General features: G+C 41.8%; 1 protein-coding gene and 2 non-coding genes across 11 annotated transcripts; all 3 read left to right on the forward strand.

The window, feature by feature from the left end:
- The first annotated feature begins 3,335 nt into the window (after positions 1–3,335).
- RABGGTB (Rab geranylgeranyltransferase subunit beta) lies at positions 3,336–21,908 on the forward strand. Of its 9 annotated transcripts, none has more exons than XM_065555443.1 (11): positions 3,426–3,780; positions 4,706–4,813; positions 7,884–8,045; positions 8,692–8,889; positions 12,019–12,124; positions 13,838–13,890; positions 14,029–14,139; positions 16,244–16,369; positions 17,204–17,353; positions 19,295–19,368; positions 20,125–21,908. In XM_065555443.1, exons 4-10 carry the CDS (start codon positions 8,701–8,703, stop codon positions 19,358–19,360), a joined length of 801 nt encoding a protein of 266 aa, XP_065411515.1. In that variant the 5' UTR covers positions 3,426–3,780; positions 4,706–4,813; positions 7,884–8,045; positions 8,692–8,700; the 3' UTR covers positions 19,361–19,368; positions 20,125–21,908. The 9 variants fall into 9 exon arrangements, with proteins under 9 accessions (XP_008169509.1, XP_008169508.1, XP_005302463.1 ...); XM_065555444.1 differs by having other exon boundaries at positions 3,760–4,558; XM_008171286.4 differs by lacking the exon at positions 7,884–8,045 and having other exon boundaries at positions 3,371–3,780.
- Positions 5,005–5,087, forward strand: LOC112059964 (small nucleolar RNA SNORD45). Its single transcript, XR_002889255.1, has one exon. It is a non-coding gene; the product is annotated as a small nucleolar RNA SNORD45 (small nucleolar RNA).
- Positions 10,309–10,393, forward strand: LOC112059963 (small nucleolar RNA SNORD45). The gene has a single exon (XR_002889254.1). It is a non-coding gene; the product is annotated as a small nucleolar RNA SNORD45 (small nucleolar RNA).
- Positions 21,909–23,546: the final 1,638 nt, after the last annotated feature.

The following is a 23,546-nucleotide window of genomic DNA, read 5'->3' on the forward strand; positions in this document are numbered from 1 at the left end:
ACTACTTATACTAAACAATCTCTTCCACCTTGTATTTAGTGCTCCTGGGGGAATTATGTGCCAAAAAATTAAAAATTATGGGCACAGTATTTTAAAATCTGCATATTTTATTTGTAAAAATAACAATATAATCACACTAGTTTCAATTATTTTGGTAATTTATTTCAAAATACTTGTCAGCATATAGGTCTGTAACAATACAGACAACAAAAAAAGCTTCAGGACAAATAGATTCCTTAGCAGGCATATTAATATAGAACTTTGAGTAATAATTAATTTAAAGAACAATACAGAAACATATTTCCTGCACCCCTCAGAAGCAGTGCAAAGGCTTGGGAGAGTCAGGATAATTGAGGAGCTGAGGGAGAAGGAAGTAATTGCTGGGAAGGAGCCTGGTTGTGAACTTGGTGGGTTGTTGAGTGTGGGTGGGAGACGTATGGAACAGGTATTTTTGGGGGGTAGGAAGGATTGTTAGGGAGTCTCCCCCATGTCCCTATGTGTCTCTACACCCCCCATTCCCATTCAGTCCCTGTCCCACTCTCCCCCCAATAGCCCTTCTGAACCCAAGTCTATGACCCCCCCACCCCGCCTATGTGCCCTATGCTGTCCATCTGTCCGTCCAATTCCTGTGCCTCCTGACCTGGACCCATGGCCTCTTCTCTTTCCTATCTCAGCTGGGGTTGCTCCCACCTGGGAGTGAATTCCCTGTTTTAGTGCCACAGCAGCCCCTGGTGGACGAAAGACACAACTGCAGCACTTGTCCAGTAGAATGTATTTTCTGTGGAGAAAAAAAATTCTGCACGGGCCCTGAATTTTCCTAGGAGTAATTAAGCTGTGATGCTGAGTACATTTCCCAGACCTGCAGAGGAGCTCTGTGTAAGCTCAAAAGCTTGACTCTCACCAACAGAAGTTGGTCCAGTAGATATTAGCTCACTGACCTTGTCTCCGTTATATCCTGGGACCAACATGGCTCCAACCCTACATATTACCTTATATGGCATTTCTGTCTCAAGAATGGAATGACTTGTGGGACTCCCTCCTACATCCCACACACATAAAAAGTGATTCCCATGGGTCATCTGAGCTGGCATGCTGTTTTACGCTCCCCTTCCCCCAAGCATCCAAAATTAAATTTTATATTTCTGCACAGGTGGTTGATTGTTGTGCAGCAGCCCAGATGAACTGTATTGTCAAGAAATTTTTGGTTTTGCAGAAGCTCTAATGGAAATCTATTGCATGTGGTAATAGGAATAGAGACGTTACAAATAATGGAAAAGAGATATTTCAAAGACTGAAAGTGATCTATTTGATCTAATTACAGTGTAGTATTTGGCTCTTTTAGTTGCTACTTGACTAAGTTTCTAAAAGCCTGGTAAAGGTATTCCTTCAGAAACCGATGAACCCAATTCCTGGAATGTTTGGCATTTTGAAGGATGCTGTACTCTTAGGGCTTGGTTGCAGAAGACCCCAGGGGGCTTTTGGAAATCCTTTAATCCATTCTCTGAATACCAAAGGAATTAAGTGACGAGTATAGTTTGGCATAGCTGTAGACCACTATTAGGTATGATATCATGTAGTATTTGGAATACTCCTGTGGATTCTGTTTTTATTATCTGTAACAGTGTGGCTCCAGAACACATTTTTAATCAAAGCTTGCAAAAGCAAAATACTTAGTTATCTCCAGACCTTTTTATAAGTAGTAATATTGGAAAGGAGTGTAACTGAATTTTTTTTTCTTTTATATACTTTATGCATTTTAGATTCTCTGTTGCTCACCTTTATTTTTTCCTTCAAAGTTTGTCTTTGAAGCAAGCCACGTGTTAGAAAACTGCAACTCTAAAAACCTTGGAAAGAACATATAACTGCACTCCTCAAATTCTGACTTTAACAAACAAAGGCTGCCTTGGAAAATGAATATAGTTTGTATTACAGAATGATAGAATTGTAGGGCCGGAAGAGGAGACCCACGCTGAGGAAGGATGAAGTATATACATATTATGCAATTTACAAGTCATATAGTAAAGTCTCTGAGGTCTGGTCTATACTACCCGCCTGAATCGGCGGGTAGAAATCGACCTCTCGGGGATCGATTTATCGCGTCCCGTCGGGACGCGACAATCGATCCCCGAATCGGCGCTCTAACTCCACCAGCGGAGGTGGTAGTAAGCGCCGCCGACAAAAAGCGGCAGAAGTCGATTTTGCCGCCGTCCTCACAACGGGGTAAGTCGGCTGCAATATGTCGAATTCAGCTACGCTATTCACGTAGCTGAATTTGCGTATCTTAAATCGACTCCCCGCTGTAGTGTAGATGTACCCTAAGGTTCACGGAAGCAGCTGTCTGTCGACCTAGCTGCCTCTACACTTCTGGTGAGGTTGAACCAACTACAGCCCTCAGGATGCAAAATTTTTCATAGGTGTGAGTGATGTACTGAGGTCTATCTAATTTTTAAGTGTAGACCAGGCCTAAGGGGATGTCTATACTTAAAATGCCACAGCAGCACAGATGCTCCACTGTAATGCCTCAGTGTTGAAACTACCTATGCTAACAGGAGGGATTCTCCCATTACTGTAAATAATCTGCCTCCCCTAGAGGTGGAAGCTAGCTAGTGATTTATGCTCCCCTTATGAAGAATTCTTCCACTGACCTAGTGCTACGCCAGGGCTTATGTTGGCTTAACTGTTCTTCACAAGGGTGTGGATTTTTTACACTCCTCCAGTAGTTAACAGTTAAGACTTTTCTTGTGTAGACCAGGCCTAAGCGTGTTTTGCTCCTGCTTAAAGTGGATTAAGCTGTCCATGACCAAAGCACTCTTCCAGAACGCGTCCACCTGCGGAATTATCAAGCACAGCTATTATGCTTTACATTCATTCCCTCTCTAAACCCGAATTAACTTTCACGCCTGAATTTGCTTTAAGTTCACCCTTGCAGTTAATCTAGTTCATTTTTTTCTGCATGGCATTGGGTTGCCACAGCTCGAGAAGCTACATCTCAATCTGCTCTTTGGTCTGGGGGGAGTCCCAGGTAGGTTAACCCACAGGAGGGCCCAACGTTTATAAAAAAGCGGGGGGGGGGAGAGATTAGTGATTGAAACTAAAAATATTTGTATTCCTTGGAAGGAAGCCACAACCCTCCCCCCCGAAACAAGCCTCCCTCTCTAACCCTGCGGGAGTGCAAAGCAGTGTCCCTCCTGGGCAGAAGGGGCTGGCGGTACGTTGGGGCAGCGGGCCGGCTAGGTGGCACTGCTGGCGGTGCGCTGATGCCACCACGGGGCTGCCAAGCTCTCTGCGTTGGGCCCAAGCGCGGATGCGGGCGCGCGTTGAGCCTGCGTCGCGTCGAGTGCGCACGCGCAAGCCGATGCCTGACGTAACTGCAGCTGCGCGCAGCCTCAGCCTCCGTCTCCTGGTCCCTCCCTCGGCACCCGCGCGACTGGGCGGGGCCTCTCCATGCTGGGCCCCCCTGCTAGGCCCTATGACCCCCACGTGGTCGCTCTCTATTGTGCAGGCGGCGCCGGTCAGCCGGGGTCCTCCAGGGGCGGGCAGCGCGTAGGGCACCTAAGCGGAGTCGGGTCATCGCCAGTCAGAGCGCGCGCCCCGCACTGAGCCGCTAGGGCTAGGTGGAGCTCTACTGCAGAGTAACCAGGCTGCGCAGGCAGCGCCAAAGACAGCTATGGCGGGGTCTTGAGAGGCCGGCGGGGGCACCGCCTTCTCCCGCTCAACGAGGCGCGATCCCACCTGTAGGACAGACGGTTGGTGGCGCGTGCGGCGGAGGCTGCTAACATGGTGGGTGGCTCGCTCCTGCCGCGGGCTTCTCCGGGCGGTCTCCTTCCCCTCCCCTCGCTGCTGGCCTGGCCCGCCCTTTCGCTGCCGGCTTCCGCTAGGTCGGGTCTCATCGTCCGGCCGGGGGCACCGGCTTGCGCCCGGCGAGCTCGGTTGGATCCAGTCGCTCCTGGACCAGTTGGTTCGCTGCAGAGCGCGGGAGGCGTCGCCCCGCGGTGACGGTTGTAGAGCCCGGCGCCCCCTGCCAGCCTGGCAGGGCCCAAGCGCGCGGATAGTGGGGCGGCGGCGGCCGCTGGAGTAACGTGGCCAAGGGGGAGGGGTGTGATGGGGCCTGGGCTGGAGATGGGGGGGAGGGGGGAAATTGCCCTCAGTCCCGGCCTGTGAGGGACTCGGGATGTGTAACGAGGCAGTGCCGGGCGATCCCAGGCTGGGAGCTGGAATCTGAACTCTGAGCCGAGCAAGCCTGACCTGGAATCGGGGCCGCGCTGAGCACGAGGCCCAGTCCCAGCCGCGTGAACCGCAGGCGCATCGCTATGAACCCGTCTGCATGGATTCGCTGCAGAGCGTCCCCTTGATTGCCATGGGGGGTGGGGGGGATCGTTTTAAAAAAAATAGTTTGGTTAATATTTATCTGGGTTAGTGGAAATGTAAACTCATCGAAGTTTTTATTTATAGACTTTGCTTTGTCAAATAAGTTGGAAATTTTATCGGGAAAGAATAAAGCAGACTTAGACGTCTGTTTAAAAGAAATGAAGTGCTGACAAATATTCAGCTTCGACAGGTATACATAACATGAATTGTTCGCTCTGACCTGTTAGGATCAACTTAAGTGTTACTTGTAACAATAATCGGTTTATTAAAAATCAGGTACTGAGGTCTCTTTAGATTGATAATACAACTTAACTTTTTGTTTCTTTTTTTTTTAAAGGGAACACCACAAAAGGATGTTGTTATAAAACCTGATGCACCAAGCACATTGTTTTTGGAGAAACATGCAGATTACATAGCTTCTTATGGTGCAAAGAAAGACGATTATGTAGGTATTTGCTTATTTCACTATTGATAATACTCTAATAAGTGATATATCTTGCCATTTCGTGCACTGATAGGAGTAGGTTGGCAGGTGATGAGTTAGGAAGTTAGGTATCTTTTTGTCTCTGAATGCAAAGGGAAGAGTTAAAAGAAAAGATTCTGTTGTTCTGAGGGGTGGAGATGGTACTTTTCCTTGGTCAATGATGAGACTTGGCATGTATTATCTGACTCTAAAGTTGAAGATCACTGCTTTAGCTCTAGAATTACTCTGAGACCTAGGAAATGTGATCTTTTGCTTATTAGGATGAATTTGTGCTATAGTGATACGTCTTCCCAAATATCACATATGTCCCATAGTTGTATTTCTACCTGCTATATAATGAGCCTCAGCATCACTGGATTTAATCTGGATTATACTAGAAAATGTACGTTGGAATTCAGGTAACACAAGGCAGGTGCGCCTCTCTCTTCCATATATTTTTCCTAGCAAACCAGCATATACCTCTGTCTTGTTAATAGTGAACCTTAGCCAACCAATCCTATCTGGTTTTATGAAAGAGAGACCGTACTCTTATCGGTATATTGTTGGTTGGTCATTCATCCCTCTTATAGTATCTTGTAGGAGAAGATGACCACAGCTATCTGTCACTGACATGGAACCCAGATCACTGTTTTATCACTGTCTCATGAGCAGCCAAAATACTTGTTTCCTCTTTCAGTGCATCATCCAGCAAGATTCCCAGCTAAGAAGTGACAGTCTGGTCCCAGTGAAATCACTGGGAGCTTTGGCATTAGGGCCAGGCTTTCACTCTACAATTCCATGTAACTATCTTAAAAAAAACAAACAGACAGGTTAAAAAAATACAGCTATGCAAATATTGTGGAAAGAATTCAACAATAGGCTAGTGATGAACACAATAATGAAATATCTGTCCCCATGTGGAAGAGTTCTATCTCAAACTCTGCCATTTGAGTATTTTCCACATGAGTACCGATAGAGCTGGCCAAACCTGAGGATTTCCAGTTCATGGGAAATTTTAAGGTTTTGAAATTTCAGGTGAGCCAAAAATTCTGAAAAATCTTTTGGGGAAATACAAACACCATGTGGTGGTATTTCCAAAATGAAATATGCTCCCTGGACCCCAGCAGCTGCTGACTTAAATTGATGTGATTCTTGTCAGTTTCACAGGGATTGGGGACCCCAGTTTCCCAGACTCCTGAGACAGTTGGCTCCATGGCGGCGGGTCTGGAAACCCTGGGAGTCTGGGCTCAAGCCAGGACTCTTGAGGCTTCTAAGCCTCCTTTTATAGACCTGGGGAGCCTAGACCCTGAGGGTATGCCTACACTGCAGAAAAACAAATCTGTGGCAGTGAGTCTCAGAGTCTGGGTCTACAAGCTCAGGCTTGTCCTATGGTGCTAAAATGTTCCCTCTTGGGCTCTGAGACCCACCCCCATCTCTGGGTTTCACAGCCTGTGTGGCTATGTCTGCACAGCTGTTTTTAGCACTGTAACTCAAGCCTGAGTCTGCAGACCTGTGCTCTACCAATAGCTAGGGCTCTACCAATTTCACGGCGTGAAAAACATGCCACGGCTCAGGGTGACCTGGTAGGGGCTTCTGACCTGGGGCTTCTTCTGGGGCTGGGGCACTGATTTTTTCTGGGGGGATCCCTAAATTGGCCAGGCCCCCTGCCTTAATCTGTCCCTGGTGTGGACTAGCAGCTAGGCACCCCTGGCTGGGGTGCTCCCAGCAGCACTGGCGGAGATCCTACCCACCTCCACCTCTGGGAGTTCCACTAAATGCAAGAAGCTGGGAGGATGCTGCCTTCAGAGTCCAGCTCTGAAGGCAGCACAGAAGTAAGGGTGGCAATCTCGGGACCCCGCTACAACAGCTTTACAAAACCTCCCTGCCTCTGCGCCCCCCCCCCCCCCATCCCATTTTGGGTCAGGAGCCCCACAGTTACAACACCCTGAAATTTCAGCTATAAACATCTAAAATCGTTAAATTGACCAAAACCCTCTAGTCATGAAATTGACCAGAATGGACTGTGAATTTGGTAGGGCCCTATTTATAGCTGTCGGTTGGGGTTTTTTTGTTTGCAGTGTAGATATACTTTGAGAGTTCAGGATACAGTGGGTTTTCCATGTTTCCATGGCAGGGATCCTGGAAGCCCTGAGAACCCTGGTTCCCTGCTGCAGATACAGTAGGTGAGCCCTTATTACAGCCAGGGCTTTCAGGGTCCTGACTCCATTGCAAGGAGCCTAGAAGCCATGCATAATGGGACTGCCCTTGAGCTGTGAACCAGGTTTCCAGCACTCAAGTAGTGCACGTGGCTTACCTATCTGAGATCCTCAGACCCTGGAACCCTAGGCTCCATAGCAGCCCACCAGGAAGTCTGTGATGCAAGTTTGTCAAAGCACGATGTTGCTTTGAAACACATCTGGTTCAGTTAATTGGCTTTTTCGACAGAACTGTTTTGTTGGAAAATTCCTGACCAGCTCTAATTATTGAACCTCAGATGTTTCCTTGTTTCGGTCTGGCTTGATTTTTAGTGTTCCACTTCAAGTCCCCCAATGGTCTGGCCTTAAGCTTTGTGCCAGAAATACCAAAACATGAGGAATTTTCTCTTGGGAATGAGTACTTGCAGATCCTTTCAAATACAGATATTCTTTAACAATCCTCAGTATGCTGGAGGCATATCTTGACATGTTATGGGGTCAGTTCTGGGAGCAACATTTAAGTAGAAAATGACACATTGTTAGTTTAGCTGTGTGATGTGTGTTACAATATTGAGCAGGCTTATGAGTTCAGCTGGGCATATAATGTATAATTCTTTATTAAATTAATCTCTTATATTCTGCTCGTAGTAGTACTTCTTAGATAAGTTTTAATAGAATTACAAACTAAGCGAATTGGACATTCTAGTCAGTTAGTACCTTTTCCCAAAGTAGTCTGTAGCAATTGTGCTTGGGGTTTTTTAAACCAGTTATAAATATCTGTATATATTATTTGATATTCATAAGGCTACGCAGAGAAAATGTACAGAAAAATAAAACTAGATGTTTAAATACGACAGGTCTCCCAACAAGATGGTCTCAATTACGTTTTAAAGTGTGGTGCCTCTGACTGAACCTGCCTTCTCTTATGCCATGTGTATGGTCTCGCTCTCCTGCTCACCTGTAGCAAGAAAATACATAAATTACTATGGAATATTACAATACAATATGAAAAATCATAGGTAATGCTGATCAAGAAAGATTTATAACCATATATTAAGCTACAATAAATGAGTTTTTCTCTTCCTGTTACTGCTCTAAGTTGCTTTGCTTCAATTTTGGGAAATGGCAATTATGTAATTAACTGAATGTTAGGCTGTTATTTTGAGGGGACCATTTGGTTTAGTAACTTGAGCAAAGGACCAGAGCCAAGAAGATCGTAACTAATGATCTGGTCTGAGCTACTGTCTTGCTGCATAAATATGGGCAAGTAACTTGACCTTATGCCTCAGCCATCTAAGATGGAAAAATTATGTAAAAGGCAGAAATTCACTGAATCAGTTGCAGTATCTTAGCCAGCTTAGAAAGCTTATATTTCTTAAGTAAACAACCTAGAATAAAGTACAGTTTGGCTTGTTGGTTGGATGGGGAGGATTTGGTTATGGCTAGATCTTTAGTTCAGAGAACTTAGTCTAACTTACAAAATTGCAGAATTTACAGAGCCCTGCAAATCCACCGATATCTGCAGCTATATGCATCTGCGGATGCAGTTGTATTGTTTACCATCTTTGCAGATCGGATGCGGATCCAAATTTTTTTTATCCGAGCAGGGCTCTACTTGTTTATATGTCTTTGTCTGCTTAAGAACTAAAATTCTGTACTACTTAGGAGTACTGTATGTCGGAATATTTGAGGATGAGTGGTGTCTACTGGGGACTGACAGTAATGGATCTCATGGGACAGCTGCAACGAATGACCAAAGAAGAAATTCTAGCATTCATCAAATCATGTCAACATGAGTGCGGTGGAATAAGTGCCAGTATAGGTCACGATCCTCACCTTTTATATACCCTTAGTGCTGTCCAGGTAAATATATAGAAAAGAAAATATTGGAAGTAAGTGAAAACAGCTGCTTAATTTAATAAATTAATTTGACTGTTCTAGATACCACCAAGGTATTTCATTTTTCTGCTGTCACATTGAAATGCTTTATTTGAGCCTGATTTGTTCACTAGAAAAATTGTTACAACTTATAGATTTAGTTCTGTGAATTCCCTAATAAGTTTGTTGCAAGTTAGACATGTATAATGCACCAAGTTGGAAAGCACAAGGTACAGCAGCTTGTCACCTTCAGGCAGTGATCATGTACTTCATGTGCACACTTCTAACTATGGTAATGTTTTATTTTCTAAAGAAATAGAATAGTCTACGGAGTTTTCAAAAAGGCTACAAGAATTATGCTGAATTATATCAAACTCTTTTGGGGAAAATAAGAAGGCACATGTATAATAAGGATATATAAACCCAATTTCTTTAAAGCTAGTAGAGATAAATGTTTCCCTTTCCCCTTTGTGTGTAGTGCCTGAATTGAAACTTTTAATTGGGAAGCTTCTGTTTTAAAGATTACTAGTACAGCAATACAAATTTGAGAAGTAAAACATTGATGTAATGTAGATTTTTTTTTTTTTTTAAATTGTAAGCTATTAAACACTTTCTTTTGTGGTGTTGGGGCCCCACGTACAGAGGTTGACCTAAGTGCATCTTGTCATTCTGAGCCAACATATACCTTAGTTTTTTTCCAACTTGCCTGCCTACTCATATTCAGCTAATAATGTAGAGTCTTCTTTCAAAGGGCTGGTCTACACTGGGGGGGAGGAGGGGTATCGATCTAAGATACTTCGACTTCAGCTACGCTATTCGTGTAGCTGAAGTTGCGTATCTTAGATCGATTTACCTCGGGTCCTCACGGCACGGGATCGGCGGCCGCGGCTCCCCCGTCGACTCCGCTATCACCGCTCGCTCCGGTGGAGTTCCGGAGTAGACTGGGAATGTGTTTGGGGATCGCTGCATCGCGTCTTAACGAGACGCGATATATTGATCCCCGATCAACCAATCGCTACCCGCCGATACGGCGGGTAGTCTGGACGTACACAAAGTGAAGGTGTGGTCTTGTATCTGCAGCTGACAGGAAGCCGTACAACAGAGATCCTCCTGATTACACACAACCTCCATTACAGATCTAGGTTCTAACTACTTGTAGAGTCAAGTTTCCTCTGCTCTATACCAAGAAATGTTACCCAATCCAGTTTTAAACACAAGAACTGGATGAAATTAGTGTAAAATAGTTTGACAAGCTGGGACCAAATGTATCTAAATGGCATTTAAATACTCTTGCATCATAGATCATTTTGTAGGGAAGAAGTGTTGTGGGTTGTAATCCTTGAATAGGATGAAATATAGAGTAGATGTGTCTGGTAGTGAGAGATGGGGCCCAGGAGTTTCGCAGGTCAATGATGAGCCTTGGCATGTATTACCTGAATCTAAAGTTGATGATTATCACACTTTAGCTCTAGAATTACTCTGAGACCTGAGGAAATTGCTGTGCCCACCCTTTTTTTAGCTTGAGTGAGTACCAGCTGTTGTGGGTAGAGAGCCACACTTCTGCTTGTCATAAATTTGGGCACAAATTATTCTCAGTGTCCTAACTGGTTACCACACATTCTGGATCCAGTTTGGGTCTATCCACGCTGGCCAGCCAAAATATTTGTATGTAGGGTTCCCAGCCCAGTATAGAGAGGGAATAAGTCTTGAGGTCCTTCCGATTTATTTAAACTTCTTATGCTTAATATTGATGTTACTATAAGATAATAAAACCACAATAGATTGCAGCGTAAATATAAAAATCTAAACTGAGAATTAAATTTGCAAATTTAAAATAAAGTCAGGAAAGGCAAATCTAAGGTTCTTTTAGCAATGCTAAACTAACCCACCTTGCACATACTGTATTCATTTATATTGTACATTAAGAATTCTAAACTGCTAATCCAAAATAATAAATAAGTGCAGATTACCATCAGAAGCTTAATTTCTGCTTTTCCTGTCCCCCAACTCTATTATATTAACATTGCCATCTTGTGTTCTGTTTGTTTTTTCAATTTAAAAAGCGTATTGCAACACTGGAGTATTGTGCAATGCTCTGTAAACTGCAAAATATAGATTACTGCAAACACTGTAGCTGGAATTATGAAGTTGCTAATTTGTTTTCTGCAACTCCATAGGACTTAAATTGCAGTCAACGGATAAAGAGAACTTAGACCTGGATGAAGTTTTTCAAAATTTTGTTAAGTATCAGAGGGGTAGCCATGTTAGTCTGGATCTGTAAAAAGCAACAAAGAGTCCTGTGGCACCTTCTAGACTAACAGACATATTGGAGCATAAGCTTTCGTGGGTGAATATCTGCTTCGTCAGACGCGAAAGCTTATGCTCCAATATGTCTGTTAGTCTAGAAGGTGCCACAGGACTTTGTTGCTTTTTACAAAATTTTGTTGAAATTCTCCTCCTCTCCACCACCCCCTTATAATCCTGCTCAAAAAAGCTCTTGGAAAAACCTCTATGGAATGCATCACCTGCATTTTCCTATAATATGACTTAACTAAAAACTTAAAATTCTTCTCACTATTGCCAAGCATGTGCTTCTTATTGGGGACTAGTCTATACTTTTAAAGTCTGACAGTTCTTAAATTGTGATTTTGTTTTTTGAATTTATATTTGTAAAAATTTGCCCATCCAAAAGCTTTCTGCACCTTTCCATTACTTAGGTATACATGCTACTACAAGCCCAGAACACTCTTATCTCCTAACAATTCAACCATAATCAGACACTAATAAATCAATACCATGTTCCATGATGCTAGCCTAACTCAAATGACTGTTTAAAACTTTAAAGTGGAGAAAGAGATTGTGTTGAGACCATGCATGGAAATCTTCACCTTAATTTGGGAATTTTAAAGTTTTATGGAATCAAGCTTGTAATGTTGGGTAAGTTGCAGTTAGCTGAAGCTTTCATGGTAGTTTAAAATGTTAGTGATTTATGTTCATCATCAATAAAATGAAGTTCTGGGTTTTGTTTTAAGAAAACTAGGGCTCTGGTTCTCTGGTAAATTCTAGGAAACTTTACCCTTCTAGTAATTGATTTGAGTCATTTTTGTTTTGCAGATTCTTACCTTATATGATAGTCTCCATGTTGTTGATGTAAATAAAATTGTTGACTACGTAAAGAGCCTGCAAAAAGAAGATGGATCATTTGCTGGAGACAAATGGGGTAACTTATATCTTCAAAGTGTCATGGATGGGTTGACGTATTTCATATAATGAAGCAGTTAAGAATAAGTTGCTCTGCATGTTTTTTCACTATGTATTATGCATGAACTGCATTTATTTCCCTCACTGTGTAAAAAGGAGCTATTGTGTAACAGCCAGTCACATGATTGCTTTTCTAGATGACTCTAAATTTACAGAAAAATGGATATAAATAACAAAAACTGATCTACCTTCATAGAAGCTTCTGAAAGCTCAAAACTTGTTAGAGCTTGTGATGGGAGAGTGTCTTCTCATTTCAGTGTAATTTGTACTAGATATTAATCTTTGAGTTTAATATCTAGTGATTTCTAAGTTGTGGTATATATTTATTGCTTGTAAAAGGAACTACCTCTCTGCATAGTAATGACATAAATCTGTGTCTGCATTCACAGCTTCTAAAAATATTGATCTGGTTGATTTTTATTTTTAAAGGGTATGTTTGTTCACCTTTTCTTCTATTGACATTTTAAAGTATTCTTTATTTTATATAAAATATATTTTAATATTTCAGTATTGTATCCTGTTGAATATCAGTTACAACAAAACAATTTTCGTTTTTCAGTTAATAAAGTGAACTGATCAAGATATTTCAACATATGTAAATCCATAAACATCAATTTGCAGTTGACAAGCTACGTGTTGGTATTAAAATAGTCATCCATATTCAGCACCGACTTTTACATTGCAGCCAGTTTTTCATAATATAGTAATGAAATACACAGGCAGGGATATGACCAATACTGACAAGAATGTAAATTATCAGATTGGATTACTGAAATGTACTATAAATGAGGCTACCGTTGAGGAAAATTCAGGAGCTAAAGCTAGTACAGAATGTGGTTACCTGCTTGCACACGAGCTACAACAAGGATATTATACCATTTCTGAAAAACTGCACTCATTCCCTATTTGTATCTGGGGTACTGTTTAAAGTGTTGACTTGAGTTCTAATTACTGAGGTCTAATCAACACTGGGAAAAGGATTACTGGTATAGCCACTATAGAAATGTCATAAAAATCACTTCTCTAACTGATGAAACTATACTTGCAAAAGTTTCTAGTGTAGACCTTGCATGAGAGTCCTTTCTTGATCTGTGCCTTCACACCAGCTGAGGACCTTGAGCATTGTGGAGACTGGTGTTGATGTATTCTTGAGGGTCCACTGCTCTTTAACTTGCTTTATCCAAAGTTCTGAGTCTTTGTGGCCTTCAGATTATGATGTTGAAGAGCTGAGTGGGCAATGTGGGTAATTTACTGGTGAATGAATCTGTGTTGACATTGTTCAACCAGTTCTCTTTCTGTTCAGTGCACATACTGTGCATTGGGTGCTTTTTATAAACTGAAAAATTAAATAGCATATTTACAAATTTCTCTTAACTGAAGTAAGCCTGGATATTTATCTGGCAACCACTAAGTGATCAAAGGATTATTAATTAATGGTTACATACAGATCATTTTATATTTGTTTAGTGTGATCCTATTGGGAAATAATGTGAATGTATTGGCTGGTGGAGGAAAATATTGGTATAAAGCATTGGAATGTTTTCTATTTAATATTCAGGGAAACACCCATGTTTAGTGACTTACTGTGTTCTTTTTAATAGCCTGCATCCTCTGTGTGCATAAATCAAAATTAGTTCTCTGTAGTTATACTGTTTTCCCCGCTTCTTTGTAGGAGAAATAGATACAAGATTCTCTTTCTGTGCTGCAGCAACACTAGCTCTTTTGGTAAGTTCTGCAATAGGGTGGATATTAGATACAAATATTTAAGTTTTGTGTAGATGGCAGACGAATGATGCTACAGTAGCTATACTTAATTTACTTGGTGGTAGTATAAAATATTAAAGGGACTTTTCTGACTTGCAGGGGAAGCTAGATGTCATTGATGTGGAAAAAGCAGTCGAATTTGTTTTGTCCTGTATGAACTTTGATGGAGGATTTGGTTGTAGACCAGGTTCTGAATCGCATGCAGGGCAGGTAAGTGCTGTTGCTTGCACACTGAAATATTTTAAATTAGCAAAAAATTCTCATATCTAGTTTTTATAACTGTTTCTAAAACCTGTCAGCAATGCAGACTGAAGCACTTTTGTCACTTCCTAAATGTATGTAAAGAACTTTATTCCTTTAAATGACACAAGTACAGAATTGATCTGTTAAGAGGTCTAGGAGCTGAATTTTGTCCCTAAAAATCCATATCAGAACCACAATTTTGTATAGTGGTGTGAATCTTTGTTTCAAACATCACAAGGATGAGTTAAAAATGTAACTAAAGTTCCAAAAGAAAAACAAGTATGCAGCTGTTCAAAAAGTAGTTAGCATTCAGATTTGTTAGGGAGGAAATATCTCAAGTTTTGTAATATGATTAGAGCACAATTTTGAAGTCATTTACTTTTTCTCTGTTAGATTAAGCATATCAGAACTTTTTTTGTACTTCACTGGCTTGCACATTAATCAAATGTCTTACCTTCTGGTAGCAAAAATACTTGTTTGGCCCAATTATAGTTATAGTTCAGGTGGAATTTACTGTAGATTCCACTCTTACCTTTTATTCTAAAGTCTGATATGTTGCAGAGGTAACTTGGTTAACTTCTTGATGGTGCTGGTGGAATTTCTTTTAAGGTGACAGGCTAGCTGGAGGTAAGGTGAAGGGGTACTAGAGCTAATTAAGAATGGATAAATTAGGGTTACCATATTCAAACATTTAAAAAAAAGGACACTCCACGGGGCCCCGGTCCCGCCCCTGGCCCTGCCCCTTCTCCATCCCCTTCCCCAAAGTCCCTGCCCCCTCCTCTGAGCACCCCGCATTCGCCCTCCTCCCTCCCGCTCTGATCTTGGTTGGGGTTTGCTAAGTGCTTCCCTGCTCCCCACTTACCCTGCAGCCTCTGCACCCCCTGCCTGCCCTGCCCCTGCAGCCTCTATGCCCCTGCCTGTCCTGCTCCTCCTCGCCCTGCAGCCTCTGCACCCCCCGCCTGTCCCTACACCCCCCTGCCGCCTCTATGCCCCTGCCTGTCCTGCTCCTCCTCGCCCTGCAGCCTCTGCACCCCCCGCCTGTACCTACACCCCCCTGCCCCTGCAGCCTCTGCCCCCGCCTGCCCTGATCCTCCTCGCCCTGCAGCCTCTGCTCCCCCACTCACCCGGCAGAGGGAGAGCTGCGGGCTCCACGTGGACTCAAACACTGTTCTGTGCTGCTCTGCGGGGGAGGAGGGAGCGGGGAGGGGGAGGGACTCTGGCTGCTAGAGGCCCCAGTGGCTGCGAGCGGCTTTCAATCAGGTCCCGCCATCCAATCAGCCAAGCCGTACTCTGCATGAGGGGAAGGGGGAAATCCCGGACATTTCTACTTGATTAGAAATCCCCCCCTGGATGGCCATTTAACGCTGAAAAAGCCGGACATGTCCGGGGAAACCTGGACGGATGGTAACCCTAGATAAATGCCAAGCAAGATGACCTGTATGACTTCCTCTAGAAACTTTACATGTAACTTAACTTTGGATGAAGTTGATAGCGACACTTACTCCGAACCTCCAGTTGATAGAAATTAACTTTAGCACATTTTAGTACTATTTCAATATAGATCTAATCACAATAATCAGCTGTTCATTTTCCATAGTTGTGCTGAGCATTGTAATTTGGAAGGATTTATTTGTTTAAATGAAAATATAAAAACTACTCAATGTAGAGAAACTTCATTATTTATGAAACATACAACCTAAACGTGTTATAGTCCCCCTCCAAAATAGTTTTGTTTTGTTTTTTTTTTCTAAATCTCCTCTAAGGTCCTGCATATGTTAAGAAAATACCTTAACGTTCAATCTGATTTTTTTTTTTAAGGGCTCTACAAATTACATTTTACTTTTAATGACAACTAGAGTACATTAGTAAAATGTTATCTTCTGATAAGATTTTAAAAATCGTAACAGTGGAGTAGTATGTTCACTTTGTAAACTGAACACTTAGTTAAAATAAGCAAGTTAGAAGACTATTAGCATGATGTGAAAGAATAGAATCCTGCTTTGTGATCCTCCTACATTTAGTCTATTACATGCTACTTAAATACACATGAACTTTATGTCTGTAATTTTAGATCTATTGTTGCACAGGATTTCTGGCTATAACAGGCCAGTTGCACCAAATAAATGCTGACTTGCTGGGCTGGTGGCTTTGTGAACGTCAGTTACCCTCTGGGGGTCTCAATGGAAGGCCAGAGAAGGTATTTGGTTCACTTTTAAAAAAAACTTTTACTCTGCTTAGTGTAGAAGCAAAAATATTATTTTTCTAATTTCTGGAAAATATCATGGACCTCCTTTCAAATGCTGTTGCAAAACTTTTCAAATGTTTTTACTTTTAATCTTGATTCCCTTGCTGTATCATCCAGTATGGGCCCCTGTTTAAGAAGAAGCAATGTTCTCAACATAGTTTAAGGTCTCAAAATACCTTGCTGAATCAGGGCCTGGATATATTGTGATGTTTTAGGAATGCTGTATACTACAGGATTTATAAATGTTCATTCATAAAGTAACCAGAAAAATACTTTGGATTTATAATTTTTGTGGGACTCCTTGTGTGTGTCCAACAGTTGAATAATGTAATGTGGAATGACTGACTTGCAAGTGGAGACTTCTTAGCACTAGTTTTCTTAATGAATGCAGCAGACAAATGCTTTCAAACGTAAGAGTTTTTTTTGTTAAATTATTAGTTGATACTGTCCTCATAATCTCTTGTCTCTCTTGGCCATGAAAACGAAAATACCATTTAAATGAGTCTCTTCTTCAGAGCCAAAATCCTGTCAAAGAGACTAGCAAGGTTTCAAAAGCAGCAGAACACTTGTGATTCTGCTGCTGGGGGACAGGAGGAGGAGGAAGGGCATCTGTGAATAAGCTGTGTGGAGGAACTCGGTTCTCTGCCCAAGAAACAGTGCTCCAAAGTTGTACTCTGCTCAGTGATGTTTTGATGATATGGCTAGTGGTTTCACAAAACCTAGTGTTACTACTGCAACCCATGTATTTAAAAAACGTAATACTCTACTAATATATTTATTTGCCAGTTACCAGATGTATGTTATTCATGGTGGGTGTTAGCATCCCTGAAGATAATTGGTAGACTACATTGGATTGACAGAGAGAAATTGCGCTGCTTTATCTTGGCTTGCCAGGATGAGGAGACTGGAGGATTTGCAGACAGACCAGGAGATATGGCAAGTTCATTTAAATGTACATTTTAGGTTGAAATTCAGAGTTTACAGGTTTGCGAAAGGCTTTATTTTATATATACTAAAATTTAAACCAATGCAGGTAGTACACAAAGTATGAACAGGGTATGTGTTTCCTTGAGGGAGCATGTGACAGTCTTCGATATCTGCTGACTATCCCATGCTGAGAATTCAGGACCCTTTCCCTGTTTTAAAGCCCAAGCAGATGGCTGAAAAAACATTTTGTTTAAAAGCAACAGACTAATAAGATTGTAGGCTGTATTGCAGTTGTGAATGTTACCTTTTAAAATGCTACTGTAAAAAGAGAAGTAAAAGCTAAAGATGTTTCCTTTAAATAGACTTGTCCAGTTAAATTTAATTTTTTTTTTCCAGTTAAAAGTGGTGTTGGAAAACATTAAGAATATATGCTCTTGATATTTATAGCTTAGAACAGGGGTTCTCAAACTTCATTGCGGCGTGGCCCCCTACTGACAACAAATTACTACATGACCCCAGGAGGGGGGACTGAAGCCTGAGCCTGCCCAAGCCCTGCCACCCCGGCAGGGGGGGCCAAAGCCCAAGGGCTTCAGCCCCAGGCAGGGGCCTGTAACCTGAGCCCCACCAACCAGGGATGAAGCTGAAGCCTGAGTCCTGTCACCCATGGCTGAAGCCTTTGGGCGTTGGTCCCAGGTGATGGGGCTCGGGCTTCAGCCCCCGGCCCCAGCAAGTCTAACACCAGCCCTGGCAAACCCAGTAAAATGAGGTCTTGACCCACTTTGAGGTCCCAATCCACAGTTTGAGAACCACTGGCTTAGAATTTAGCTAAGACAAATGTGTCAATTTAAACAAAAAGCATTGGATAAACTAAAGATGAAAGTGAGCTACATGAAAATGGAAGGTGAAAATAGCATTTAAGGTTTTCCATTAAAAATTGTCAGTATATTTAAGGTCAAATGCAATCTGGTCATCAATAGAAGTGTTGTGGCAGTTATTGTGAAAATTGAATACTGCTGCTACGAAAGCTAAATTCTCTGTTCGCCTTGTATTTACCTGTGAGACTGAATACCTTTCCCAGACCTGAGGAAGAACTCTGTAGTTAGAAAGCTTGTCTCTCTCACCAGCAGAATAAATTATATTGTCTTACCCACTTTGTCTCTCTAATACCCATAATCGTGAATGTAGTTAGTTTCTCCCTCCCTTATTTGCTATAAATATATTCACAATAGTTAGCTGTTTCAGCAATTACTTGTTCAGGCTTGTCTTGTCTTAACTTGGGCCTGCCCATGTCTGCTAAGTTAGCCCTACATGTGTAGCAGGAAGCTTTTTTTTATGTCTCTACGGAGAATTAGAAAGTAACATTAACTTTGGGTCCATGCAGGGGCCTGCCCAGCCCTCTATGTAAATTTAGAGCAGCCTCAGAGCTCCTTTTAGCTTACATTTGGCTTTTAATGGCCAATGTATGGGCCTTAGAAAGCAGAGAATAGCTAGTGCTGTGCATTCTGGACATTTCCATGATGTGCCTGCTATGCCAACTCTGAGGAAGGGACAGTCTTTTAATTGTTTTGTTCAGTACATTAGGCTCTGGTCTGAGCCTGGGCTTTTAGGTGATATCATAATATCTGGGAGGCTGGTAGCTGGGTCAGCGTAGAGCCCTTAAATCAGCTGTAAACTGGCCAATGAGGCCTCCGGTGCAAATGGTATACGCATGGGGGGGGGCTTTTTCCACCTAATTTATTGCTTATTTACGCTGCAGAGCAATGTAAGGAGCTTTAGTAAGCTGTGAACTAGGTCCTAAGGGTTTGTCTTTAGAGCATAGTTAGCTCAGGCTCTTACTTGGGTATTGTCCACACACATAATCCTGTCACCTGAGCTAAGTGGTGCTCTCAGTTTGGGCTAGCTGGCACAGTTGGGGATGTAGGTTAGAGCCCTGGTTTCTGTTTTCACTAGGGTTGGCAATGCCCACTTTGCAGAGAGGATACAGGCTACATCACTGAAGGCATACCCTCAGCCTAAGGGTTTAAGTAAGTAGCCTTCTATGTAGTCTGTGTAGGGAATATGCAAACTGTATAGCAGCCTTCTGGAAAATCTGTTCCTAATCTCATGAAGGAATCTCTAAATCTCAGAAATTGCCTTCTACCTATGTTTTCTCCTCTCCTATGCCCCATTTTTCCTTCTGTTTTCCCTCCAGTTGCGTATTCAGGTCCCTTTGACTCCCTCTAAGACCTGTCAGCACAGCTCTATATTCAGAGAGATTGCCAAAGAGCAATATAATGTTGAGTAAAAAATATGGAGTTTATGGCAGAGCTGATTTTAGATCATCAGGTTAGCATGTAACTTTTACATTATATACAGTAGAATCATGAGGAACTAGATTTACCATGTTGTAACTTGCATAGAGGAATTGGTGGAAAGAGCTGTCAGACTTTTTCCATTATCTGCATGCGTGCTATTGAGTTCAGGTTTAAAAAAATTTCTGGTGGCAACAAACATCATCAGTTCAAACATCTCAAAATTGTATCCTAAATGTATACAATTTGAAGCTGGCTATTGGTTTCTTTTAATGTGTGTGAATATTGACTTCTGATATTTTAAAGTAATTGCATACTAAAAACCAGGAAGTTGTGCACTTCCATTGTTCTCTGAAATTGAGTCTTCAACCACCATTGAGCTTTCTCAGTCTCTTCTAGCAACTCAGTCATCTTATTGTCTCACTGTAAACTCATCCAAAGGGTTTTAGTTGTCAGTGTGTATAAATTAGTTCTTAATTTTTTTTCCAGGTGGATCCTTTTCACACCTTATTTGGAATTGCTGGTCTATCATTGTTAGGAGACGAACAAATTAAGCCTGTCAGTCCTGTTTTTTGTATGCCTGAAGACATCCTTCAAAGAATAAATGTACAGCCTGAACTTGTGAGCTAGACCTTACAGAAGCAAAAGGTTGCTATGCTCAGCTGCTTTGATTTCGTTGGTTGAAACTCATCTGAAACATACTTGCATATATTTTTCATTTTAATGTGTTTACATCAGTACAGTAAAATTATCACTGTACAGTAAACCTTGTCACTTTGTGGATTGTGTCAAAATGGCTTGTTTAAATAAATTATGCGGATGTTACATGTATTGCAGGTTCTGTAACAGATGAAAAACATTTTCATCTGCATCTAGATATGTGGGCCTGTGGGCTCTGATTGTACACTAACTCAAAACAACAGCGCATTAGTCACAGTAATAGAGTACTTGAATGACTTGATATTTTTTTGTATTTCCTACAATATCAATCATAAAACATTTGTCTTGATAATATAAGCATATATTGATAGTGAATTGCCCTGAGCACTGTATTTAAGAGAAGCCGAGAAAAGATACTTGTAGTTAGAACACTTTGATGTTAGTGGACACATGTGCATTTAAAACATCCTGTTTAGGATATACTATCATTTTTATCCAATACTGAAACACACAAGTTTTCTTCTCATAGCAATTGATAAGTGTAAAGGTTTTTGTTCTCAGCAAATACAGTTGTTACCTACCAGTAAAGTCCTTTATTAAAGAAAATATTTTTACTACTGGAAATACAATATAATTTGTGTTGAGTGCAGATTGAGACTTGCAGGTAATAAGCATTCTACAGATCACCTCTCTACAGTAGTATGACTTGCCAAATGTGCTGCTAATTGAAAACTTGTCATTGGTTTGAATTACTACTTCATTAGCACTTGAGAAAATAGTTGCGAAAGAAATAATATCAAAAATAAAAGTAGCTATGAAAAATATTTTCTGAAGGATGAAATCGTTTTGTCTTCATTGGAGTGCTTAAAGTGCCTCTACTTTACATCCCATAGCATTGTGTGTTTGCATCTGGCCACCATGTTCTGACTGAGAAGGACTAAGAAATTCCAGTTGGACCATATTAAAGGTAATTGTGGAAAAAATAGCCTTTAACAGTCCCCAGCTTATTTATAGTTTAAAGATGTCCTAAAAGGTTTTTCAAAATAGTTCTCCATTTTTTAATAGAGTGGTCAATGCAGAGCACTAGTCCTTATTTCATTTGGCTTATTTTAAGGTTATTTTTCTTTAAAAGCCTTTTTGCCGGTCAAACTTTTTTTTCTATATTAACGGGTGGTTCTTTTAGATAAGAAAATATATTTAAACAATGACTAATTAGAATACTAGTTTGCTTTGTATACCTTTTCTTACCAGTAGTCTTGTCTTCCACTTTAATTACAATATTATATAGAATTTTTGGAAAGATTCTGGTACTGTATATTGTAGTCAATCTAGCAATGTGTATCACTACACATATGCATTTATCTGTAAATTGAATGAGAGAGAATCTTCCATCAATAAAGCATCCAGTGAAGAAAATTAACTTCCACATGTTAAAGGACAACTAAAGTACTTAGTTTCAGTGCAGAGTGCATTGGTATCATTAACTACCTCATTTTATCTTCTTAAATGTTAAGATTTTCAGCTCACTTTGTGGAATTACAGTAAGATATGTACTGTCTTTGGTGACAGCTTGTCTTTGCATGTAGAGATCCTTTATTAAATGTTTTCACACACTTGTTTCTATAATTTATTGATATTTTTACACAACTTCATATTGAAGTATCCTTCAGTGCATATATTTAAAACACATAATCATTCATGGCAGCATAGCTACTAATGTCCTGGAACTACAGTAACAATTTTGGGGTAAGAAGGAAGGTCCTCTCATGAATCAGTAACTGGTTAACACAGGAACCAAAGGTTTGGATAAATGGTCATTTTCAAAATGTAGAAAGGGAAAGAGTGGTATCCCTCAGGGATATATACTGAGACCAGTGGTGATCAACAGCTTGATAAATCATCTAGGAAAGGGTAAACAGGTGGCAAAATTTGCAAACAATACAAAATTGCTCAAGATAGTGAAGACCAAAGCTGACAGTGAAGAGTTACAAAGAGATCTCACAACACTGGGTGACTGGGCAAAAAAAGGCAGATGGAATTCACTGTTAAGTGCTATACATACAAAATGATGGTGTCCAAATTAGCTGTTACCAATCAAGAAAGAGATCTTAGAGTCATAGTGGATAATTCTCTGAAAACAGCAGCAGTAGTCAAAAATGTTAGGCACCATTAGGAAATGGATAAATAAGACCGTAAATATGACAATATATTAAATCCATGGTATTCATACACCTTGAATATGGTGCAGTACTGGTTGCCTCATCTCAAAAAAGATGCATTAGGATTGGAAAAGGTACAACACACATGATTAATGGTATGGAACAGCATTATGAGGCGAGATTAAAAAGATGGACTCTGCAGCTGGATGCTGCCTCTTGGGTCCTAGTGCTTGTTAGGCTCCCCTTCTATCCTGTTTTCTGTACAAGGGTGAGTGGCCGTGGTGCGTGAGGGGAAGAGGCAGTAGGGAAGGAAGCCAGATGGGATTGGACGGACAGGGGGATGTGGGAGTGAGGGGCAAGGAAGGGGATGGGGCAGAAGAGGTAGTGGAATAGGGGGAGAAGCGGGAACCAGCATGCGGTGTCCCCTCAGCAGCAGGGGCTCCATTAAGCAGGCCCCTCAAACTCCCACCCCAATGAACCCAACCCACCCTGCACCTGGACCATGCTGATGAGCCCCCCACACCCAGATACCTACCCCTGAGCCCCAATCAGCTGCACCTACACACCACTGATCCCCCCCCACACCAGACTTCCTCTGCTGAGCCCTAACCACCTTCACCTGGATCCCTTTGCAGAGTCCCATTGCCCCTGAACCCAGAACTCCCTGCCCCAATGAGCCCCTGTCCATCCAGAGTCCCCACTGAGCTGCCCCCACCCAGATTACCCCCACACAGAACCCTCTCACCTCAGACCTGGATCCCCCCACACTAAGCCCCTCCACACTTGGATCCCGCTGGGCTGAGCCTGCCTGTCCACAGCCGGTGCACCTGACACAGAGGAGCAGGGTGTTTCTGGGGCAGGCCCAGCCCTTGTGCTGTGTGAGGGTCGGGTGCAGCCTCACCACTGAGTCCCTGTTCTCGGTGTGGGGTGGGCTGCAGGTGATCTCTCACCTGCATGAAGCCAGTGGCCTATGCTCCCCACTGCCATGCTTGTCTCCACATTTATTGATAAATAAATTTTGCTGAATTAAAAAATGTTACTTTTTTAGCACATAATTCCCTCAGGAATAAGGAGGAGGAGCTGAGGGCTCTC

This window comes from Chrysemys picta, chromosome 8 (genome assembly GCF_011386835.1).
Source record: "Chrysemys picta bellii isolate R12L10 chromosome 8, ASM1138683v2, whole genome shotgun sequence".
NCBI classification, from domain to species: domain Eukaryota; kingdom Metazoa; phylum Chordata; order Testudines; family Emydidae; genus Chrysemys; species Chrysemys picta.